Raw genomic sequence first — 10,065 nt, forward strand, 5'->3', positions numbered from 1 at the left:
CCTCAGCAGCTGCTCTGGTGTCATGCAGATCATTTGGGAATCAGAAAGGACGATTTTCTCTTACATAAAGGGTTCATAAGAAAACCCTGTCACCAAAACCCCTGGGATCTCTGCTAAGCACTCACTGTCAGCCACCGGACCCAGGACCACAGAGGATGGGAACTCGGCTGTTTTATTGAGGAGCTCGTCCCAGGGAGGAGGATGATAAGGCAGGTGTTGATTGGGCTCCTGAGTGGCGCTGCTGTGCTGACCGCTGGGATCCTGATCGGACACTATGGGATCACAGAGAGCAGCAGCAGCTCGGCTCCATCCTGGATCAACGACGTGGCGCAGGATGTGGACGAGAGTCTCATTGAGAAGTTCCTGTCTGAGGTGGACAACATCCAGATCCAGGAAAACTTACGGTGAATAGATGAATGATTATGTTAAGATTCTGTGAGGAACTCAATCTATTGTTCCCTGTTGATTACAAGTGATTTTAAAATGTGTAAATAGAAAATCAATAAAGGAAAAATATTTGAGTTTGTAAGTTATAAAAGAGGCGGATTATAAAAGGATTTCATAGTGAAATGTCTGTAAAAAGACTTAAAGGTCCAATATGTTCATTTGACAACAAGGGAATCTTTGCTCCGCATATTCCTGAAGGTTTCCTCCAATTCTAAGATCATAGAAGCTAGAACAGATTTCACGATCCCTTTGTGATTCCCTCAATGAATCAGGTTTTACTTAATGGAACCGAACTCGTCTGTATCCGCTTGTTCCTTCGCAGGGAGCTGACAAAAGTGCCCCACATGGCCACCACAGCTGGAGATGAGAAGACGGTGCAGTTCATGCTGAAGAGATGGCAAGACTCAGAGACGGGCCTGGACCAGGCCTGGAGAGAGGAGTACATGGTCTACCTGTCCTTCCCGGACCCCAAGAAGCCCAACAAGGTCACTGTAGGTGAGCGGACAGGCCACAGCATCCTCATCCAGCAAATAGTGTCGAGTCTGGAAAGACCAAAATTAAGATTATGTAGCTGAATCAGGTATTTTTCAGATGATCCCGTTTAAGGAGCAGCTTCAGCAGAGAGTGTTCACAGACACTAATCTGGAATTGAATTATCTTTATCATCATTAGGCCCAAATCCTCAAGCTATTAAAGAAATATCACAATCATTATTCTTTGCTTGAAAATAAGAATAAAACCAAACAAATCCCCCCAAAAAGTCCACAGATTGTTAGATTTCCATCATATTCTTGTTCTCTCATTCCACCTGTGAGCTTTATACCAACTCAACTGTGAGTTGTTGATTTCAGTGAACGCATCTGAAACCGTGCTGTATGCTGCCAGAGAGAAAGAGAAGCCTTACACTGCGGATCAAGAGGATCCTGAGGTGGTTCAGCCGTACGCTGCGTACTCCCCTTCAGGACACGTCAAGGTAACAAGCAAACACACCTCCCTGTGCATCTCACACTCAGTCTATATGGGGGCTGATCACAAATCTAACAGCTAAGTATTTGAATCCAGTGATTTAAACGGATTTAGATTTAAACTGCAGATTGCTCCATAACCTGAAAAGTCATGAATACTTTTAGAATTCTTCACTTTCCTACAGCTAGGGCAGCAGATAAGCCGACGAAGGCACAATGCACAAGCATATTCTCTGAATCATTGTGTAAAAACAAGCTACCCAAGTTAAACTAATAAAGAATAATACAACACAGTGTCACAAGAAGCATCTAGAACCTTTTTCGTTTCATGTTTGTGCCCATAGGTCCGTTGATGGGTGGGTAGTAGATAAAATAAAAAGTCGGCTGGTGCTGTTATTGTAATTCACTGAAACTATAAAAGTCCCATGATCGTGACCTCTCTGATTTACAGGCCCACATCATGTGCTCTGCTGTTGTAACCTTCAAGGCTGACAGATAACACATTTATCTGTTTTTATGTCGACTCACAGGAACATCAGTTAAAAAATGCACGAGTTCAGAATTGATTGAAATATTTAAGTTTGACAAAGAAGGAATCCCTCGACCCCACAAGCTCATAGGTCAATGATTCTGTGTGGAATTGAATGTTAAAAGCAATTAATCATCATTTTTCCTGCTGCCATCGATCTGTATTGGGCTGCAGCATCTTCAAAGCCTAAACCTTTTTTTTGCGTGTGTCTTATCAAGATGATATGATGATAAGATGATGAAGTTTATAAACCAACAAGTGCCCATCAGTTAAGATTGACACCAGACAAGTTTATACGGAACATCACTATCTCTGTGGGGAGAGGAGGCGGCTGTAATAAAAGAAAAGATAAGAATACACAGGCCTTTGTTTGTGTGTGTTAAATCTGAAATCACATAAAAGAGGTTGTGGGGAATCTTACAAAACAGTGTATATATATTTAGTGAAGCATAAATGGTGAGTTCTACTTTTTATGTTTGAGTTACTCCTGCTTCATTTCTTTAGTCATAATGTTGACTTTTTGTGATGGTTTCAGGGGAAACTGGTTTACGCCAACCAGGGAAAACCGAGTGACTATCGGGAGCTGAACCAGACAATCGACCTCAGAGGAACCATCGCCATCACCACATACGGTGGAGCGGGAAGAGCTGCTAAAGTGAGGTCCACAATCAGAGATAAGAAGCTAATTAAGCAAAATGTTCAAACTTACAAATCTAAACCAATCATAATGGGCCAGAGTTGTTATTGTAGCAGTGAGCCTGTGACTGTTATATATTCTTTATTATAAATGAGGCCTAATGAATCTTTATACAGCACAAATCATCATCAGTATCATGTGAGGATTTTACTACATCACATATCTACCATGAATAATTTAGTAAAACCCAATGGACGACACTGAAACTCAAAAAATATAAAGGTTTGAGCAAACTCGTACTGGGAGGTTTCCAAGTGGTAATGGTCTGTTACACTGAGTTTATTTGTGGGTTTACTTCATCTTCATGCAGAGCACACAGTTGAGTGCAACGTCGTTCTTCACGGAACAAAGTGCAATATATAGTTTGCACGACTGTAAAAAGAAGCAAATATTACCAGAACGAATCATGAATACTAAACTAAACTAAAACAAGATAAAAAAAATGAAGTCATTATGTTGATATGGTCCCTGTAAGTAAATAACAACTCAGTATACACTATATAAAAAAGTTAGTATGTAGAAATATACATCTAAAAACTTTAAGCATGAATAGAAAATAGTATAAAAACCATACGAGCATATAGAAATATGTATCATGAAAAACTTACAGCATGTAGAAATAAGGTTTAAATTCAACAAACTGAGAATATAAAAGTATTATACAACAGTATTGTATATAAAAATGATACAATAGTATGCCTACAGTATAATAAATGAGTAAGCGATAACAATATAACACTGTAAAGATTTAATGATAGTGTAACAATTGAAAAAGTATCATAGCAATATTGATATAAAACATTCATATATGTGGTTTATATCATATCGACACTAACAATATGTAGCCAATGTATTTACACATGTACAAACACCACGTGGTGTCATGCAGGCCATCAACGCAGCTGTGTACGGGGTACTGGGCGTGCTGGTCTACACGGACCCCCGGGACATCAACGACGGGCTGATGTCCGACGTGAACGAGACGTATCCTCACTCCTGGTACCTGCCGCCCTCTGGCGTGGAGAGAGGATCCTTCAACTCTCACTTTGGAGACACACTCACTCCCTACCTGGCTGCCAAAGGTAAAGAGGACACACAACCAAGTACACACACAGTAGTGTTTCTCCTTTTTCATAAATCCTACAGAAAAATACAAGTTTTTGATTAAAAATATTTCTACTGCGTCATTATTTTGCAGAGGAAACCTACAGGATCCCAGTCGAGAACGTCACAGGATTCCCTCCTATTCCAATCCAACCAATCGGATTTGAGGATGCGTACAAATTGATCTGGTCTGAGATTATATTTTGCATTTGAACGTATGTTATTGACACAGTATCAAATAGTCAATATGATGTGTAACCTTTCTTCTCCTCTGGGCTGGTTCAGTGAACTGGGAGGAGCAGCAGCTCCAGCTTCATGGCAGGGAGCCTTCAACTGTACCTACAGCTTTGGAGGTCCAGGGTTCAGGAACACATCCGAATTCAGCGACAGGTGAAGCAACACACAAAGTCAGGGAATAACTGAAGTCTGAAGTCTGAATAGTAATAATAACAGTTATTCTTGAAATGGCTAAATGGTGTTAAAACAGAGAGGAGCAGCATCCAATTCATTTCAAACAGAAAAGGTGGAAAACTCAAAACATAATTTAAGGCATTTTCCTATCTGCATTTTGAAATTTTGAGGGCGACTCAAACTCGTAATCAATCATTTATCTTTCATAATAATATAAGTGTGAGTTTGACATAGCTAACGGTCAATATTTATTATATACATTTTATTTAGGAAAGTACAAAATCCTTCAATATTAGCTCTTAACTTCAAATGATTGCATTTCGCTTACCTTGATTTCGAGATTACAAAAATAAGTTTATGAAATATGTGTAGTGTAAATATATGCAAAATATCCTTTGCTACTTCATACTTCATACTGTCAATGCTGAATTTCTGCTCCAGTGATGTGAAACTGGACGTCTTCAACTATGAAGAGGTGAAGAACTCCTCCAACGTGATGGGAGTGATCAGAGGGAGCGTGGAGCCGGGTGAGACCGGTGAAACAAAACCAAATGATGATATTGAACCTTTCCCTACTGTGATTAACCTGTGAGTGTGTGTGTGTGTGTGTGTGTGTGTGTGTGTGTGTGTGTGTGTGTGTGTGTGTGTGTGTGTGTGTGTGTGTGTGTGTGTGTGTGTGTGTGTGTGTGTGTGTGATCGTCCACAGACAGGTACGTGATCTACGGGAACCACCGCGACAGTTGGGTTCACGGGGCCATCGACCCCAGCAGCGGGACGTCGGTCATGCTGGAGCTGACCAGGGTTCTGGGCCAGATGGTGAAGCAGGGTGAGGAGAGTGGTGGCTTCTGATTGTGTCACACACTGAATGTGGTGCTGGATGAAAAACAATCTAACTCCCTCTCCTCTCGGCTGCAGGTAAGTGGAGGCCTCGCAGGTCCATTATCTTTGGAAGCTGGGGAGCGGAGGAGTTTGGACTCATTGGGTCTGCAGAGTACACAGAGGTGAGAATGAAGTTTCCCATTATTCCATTGTGGTCACTATGGTGCCAAATTACAAATATCACAATAAGTATTCAAGTTTCAAGTATATTTTATACATTCCAGCCACGTCTGTTCATACAAACAGTTAGAAGACAAAACAAAACAAAAAGCAGTTTTAAAAGACAAGTGCAATAATCACAATGTGCAATCAAGTGCCTGAGTTTAAAATTAATTTAAAAAACATAATGGTAGGCTTAATAAATACAGTGTTAAAAGTCCAGGTAGCTTGAATACGCTCCTACTCATAATCTCAGAAGGCTTTTGAGATTAATCTAGATGTTTTCATCCACACCGTGGCCTTTTAATTTAATTTAATCTTATGTTGTATTTTTTGATTTTATGCATTTCATGTTTTTTGCTGTATAAATATGTTTGACTTGACTGGATACTGTCTTTTCTGCAGCAATACTTCACTAAGCTCAGCGAACGCACCGTGGCTTACATCAACGTGGACATCGCTGTTTTTGGTAAGAAATCGTCACAAGCTTTGTTGACTGTGTGGCTTCGAGAAAACATTTGGAAATAAAAATTTTCGCTGGTATTTTAGCCTCAGATGTTTATAGGATATCCTTAAAAACAGGAATTACAGGACCTGCCAATGGAGGCTGTGTTCACCGACCAATGTCCAAGTTTCACTGTCTCATCTCAAGTTAATAATAAGTCTAATGTTACTGTCTTCAACTATTTTTAGCCAACGCCACCCTCAGAGCTTCAGGGATGCCGTCAATTCAGAACCTCCTCTTCACAGCCGCTAAACAGGTGAAAGAATATCTCGAGTCATTCTCTGCAGCATCAGGATTCGACCAGGTCCCTGTCACACATCTCTGTGCTTGTTCACCAGGTAAATGCACCTGGACTGGACTCCACGTCTGTGTACGACAACTGGATCCGATACTTCAACAGGACGAGCCCGGCTCATGGCGTCATTCCCAGGTAATGAACGGCAGCTGCAACAGACTACGTGTTGCATTGCATCCTGGGAGAAAGGTTTTGAAGGTTTTATTCCCACGATCTGTAGTCAATGAGCTTTAAGAGAAGTGATTGGATATTTCAAACAATGTGGTGAGGGTCGGTTAACTGTCCTGGATCAGATGGTCGACTGTGAAAAGAAGTATCCAGATAACCTGAGATGTTTTGTTGCTTTTCATTTCCAGTATGGGGTTGCGACACTTTGAATTATTGTCAGAGCAGCTTTGTCCCTATACAGCCTGTCATTTATCATCTGTGTTGTGAGCTTTTATTCCCCTAGAAATCTCCAGTCTGACGATAAATCATTAAAACGGATGCAATAAAAGAATAAAATGACACTTCTTGTTTTTCTCTGTCTCCCTCGGACAGGGTGGGATACCTGTCTGGTGCCGGGAGTGATTACGCTGCCTTCGTCCATTACCTCGGAATCACTTCGATGGACCTGTCATACACATACGACAGGGTAGGAAACTCACTGTTGTTGTGATACAGTTTGATTTCTTTCACCTAAATACAGCACATGTCCCTGTGCAGGTATGAGGAGAATATTCAGAAATATCCGTCCTTTCACTTGAATGTAAACTGGATATTTTTCTTCCCACAGAGTAAAACCAATGCTCGTATTTACCCAGCGTACCACACAGCATACGACACCTTTGACTACGCCTCAAAGTTCATCGATCCCGGTAAAGGACGCTGTCTCCATTCGTGTTTTCTTGTTCTATACTTCCTGTTCGGTGTCATGGAATTGTACTTTACACTGTCTTTCATGATATGTGATGAAAAATATATATATAATAGCTTCTACTAGATCCCTCTTTCTTCTGATCTCAATTCTCAGGGTTCGTCAGTCACCAAGCCATCGCCAGGACGGCTGGAAACGTGCTGATCCGATTGGCTGACAGCCTGGTGTTGCCACTGAACTGCAGTGACTACGCTGAGAGTCTGGAGGACTACCTGAAAAGTGCAGTGACACTATATGAAGGTCAACTGAAAGCTAGGAACATATCCATGGGTAAGATGGTTTGAGGTGTTTAAAGGGAACATTACAGAATCTGCACAGTCGCACAACATTTAAACTTCTTAAAAGCACACTTAATTATCAAGGTTTTCTGTTCTTGTTTTGTTTTATTCATTCTTAAATGTCCAGTCTCTGTAAAGCAGCCTTTGGTACCTCGAAAGGAGATATATAAATCAAATATAATCCTATATATTTATTCTGCATTTTGTGTTTCATCAGGTACTTTACAGTTTAATTTGTCAGTTTTTATCTCATGTTTTCATAATTCAGACTTTCTGCCATGTTGAGCCAAAGTTGATAACTGTTGGACTGAAGCCACAGAAGATTTAGAAAAGGCGAAAACTTTGCCGAGGGTTTGCAATGATCCGTGTTTTCTTTGCAGAGCCACTGAAACGTGCAGTGAGCAGCTTTCGCAGTGCAGCTTCTCATTTGGACCAAGTGATTCACAGTTCAGACCTGGCAAACGAAACGTAGGAGCAAAACCATTCTGTTCCCGTGCAGACGTGTTGCTATCTCTGCAGATAAAAGTAAATGCCAATCATTACCTCTCTCTCTCTCTCTCTTTCTCTCTTGTCTCAGACCACTGAAGGTCAGACTGATCAACGACCAGCTCATGCTGCTGGACCGAGCCTTCCTGGACCCTCTGGCCTTCCCAGATAAATATGCGTACAGGTATGAATATGATCTGCCGGGCTCATGTCTTCATGCTACCGTGTGTGTTAATCGTTTGGCTGCTTATTATTGTTGCATCACTCTTTTTTCACACAGGCATGTTATCTGGGCTTCCAGCAGCGCCGGCAGACCAACCTTCCCAGGTCTGGCTGATGCCTACGCCCACGCTGAGTCCTCAGCTCAGTCCAGCGACTGGGACAAGGTGCACTACCACCTGTCAGTCCTGAGCCAGGCCATCGAGGGCGCCGCCCACACGCTGGTTGACGTCATTTAGACGAAGAGGAGGAACGACACCTACTCAGGGAATCTGATGTTGCCTTTTTGAAAGCAGGGACCTGCAGCGAATGAGCACTGATCACATGGGCCAAGATTTATTATTCATGGCTCCTACTGAGGGAGGTGATTTAGGAATCAATGACCAAAGCTCACGCCCAAACAAAAGTATGAATGATGTCTTTGTCTTTGTCACTGAATTAAAATATTTAAAAATATGAAGATGACTTTTCAACTGTATTCTTTCAAGTGAACATTAACTCTTTAAACTGGCTTTCCCCTGCGTAGAGGTTTAAAGTATCTGGTTACACACGTTTCCCTGCAGAGAAACTCCACTGTGGGAAAGTGAATGTCTTTCTGTACAAGATCCATGAGAGCAACGACAATGACCCACAGACAAATGTGATGAAAGCTCTGAACTAAACCTCAGTGAAGCATCACACAGTAACTACTTTATCTTTTTCTCTCCATGTTCTTGTGAAGGACAAAGACGTCTTTTCTGTTTGGAATCAATGAGCCACTCTCCGATCCTGGTTATGTTCAGAGTAACAGAGTCTCTAATCTTTTATCTTCCTCAGTATAACAGAGGAGATGACAGAGTGGCTGAATGTCTTCAAGTTAATGTTGGTTTTACATTTCAAATAGTAAAATATGTCACCGGCTTTTCGATGTAGCTGGTTGGGTGTTAGTATTTAGCCAAAAGGCATTCATGCATTTTATACATAAAGAAATTAGTAAAAGTGGATTTTTTCCATGAGCTTATTTTTTAGATTTCACTGCATTTAAATCTTTCATTTCATAAACATGTACATGTGTGACATCTACAGGGAGTTTATCGTGGTTAGAAGTCCTAGGTTTTGAAGCTTTAACCTGAAAACAGAAGCTGCACTTCATGAAAAACCTGCAGAAACTTTTTTGGCCCTCTGTTACTCTCAGATGTGGATGGCCCTGCAATACCAGCGTGAAACCAGCAGGGGTCAGAAAATGCTTTGCAACCGTCCTACTGTCCAAGTTAGCATATAGTTGATATTGCAAATGTTGAGGAGTTACAGCAAAGGCTAAAAATAAAAAACAGCCATTAATCACCAGAGCATAGTTAAATATAACTGTTAGTATTAAATAGAACTGTATAAGAAAACCTGCTCTTTTAATGGGGGGGGTATCTTTGGTTGTGTTGGAGAGACTTAGTCACAGAGGAACTGATATTTATGAGTGTGTGCATTGCCTTACCAAAGCTATGACTGCAAATTGTGTTATTTAATTTGATGATTATTATTGATATTGTATATTTATATGTATATTATTATGTAAATGTTATGTAATATATAAGTATTGTTTTAAAAACATGCATAGGTTGACCTCATACGTGGAAATCAATTTCAGGATCAGGTTAGTTCTTATTTTTTAATGTTGTCACTAGTGAATTCATCTCACATTGTGGGCAGTGTACAGCATCCCTATATATATATATATATATACATACATCTATATCTATATCTAGATGTTCCTCAGTTTTTTCAGCAGCGGGACATTTACTTAACATCGTTTCCTTTTTCAGCAACACTGGCTGAGTGAATAGATATAGATAAAGACTGTGTTTCCTCCCACAGAGAAGTTTCAGCGGAGCAGCCGAGGTCGGAGGAGGAAGAACTTTTATAACTAATAGATTCCTCTGATTTTTAAACATTCTGCAAACAGGAATGTGTTTGTGACCGTTCATCAGCTGCCTCCTCCGTTATGTGTGTGTGTGTGTGTGTGTGTGTGTGTAATCAGAATCTGACGTTATGTCTTCACTTTTCTTTTTATCTTGCTGGGTTAGAAAAAAGCTCATGTTAAGAGTACTGTAAATAAACAGCTTATGTAACATTGATGGACATTAACTTCTTTGTTAACTTGTTATTGATGTTTTTTTAATGCAGATCATTCTCAGATGATAA

General features: G+C 40.6%; 1 protein-coding gene across 1 annotated transcript; it reads left to right on the forward strand.

The window, feature by feature from the left end:
- On the forward strand, nt 1-8,350 carry naaladl1 (N-acetylated alpha-linked acidic dipeptidase like 1). Its single transcript, XM_061071270.1, has 19 exons — nt 1-404; nt 770-942; nt 1,299-1,420; nt 2,477-2,596; nt 3,528-3,720; nt 3,837-3,930; nt 4,028-4,132; nt 4,595-4,680; nt 4,860-4,979; nt 5,069-5,154; nt 5,597-5,660; nt 5,885-5,952; nt 6,035-6,126; nt 6,532-6,625; nt 6,767-6,848; nt 7,004-7,177; nt 7,566-7,653; nt 7,763-7,855; nt 7,952-8,350. The coding sequence occupies exons 1-19, from the start codon at nt 202-204 to the stop codon at nt 8,127-8,129; spliced, it is 2,235 nt and encodes a 744-aa protein (XP_060927253.1). The 5' UTR covers nt 1-201; the 3' UTR covers nt 8,130-8,350.
- Nucleotides 8,351-10,065: the final 1,715 nt, after the last annotated feature.

This window comes from Limanda limanda, chromosome 5, assembly GCF_963576545.1.
Source record: "Limanda limanda chromosome 5, fLimLim1.1, whole genome shotgun sequence".
Classification (NCBI taxonomy): domain Eukaryota; kingdom Metazoa; phylum Chordata; class Actinopteri; order Pleuronectiformes; family Pleuronectidae; genus Limanda; species Limanda limanda.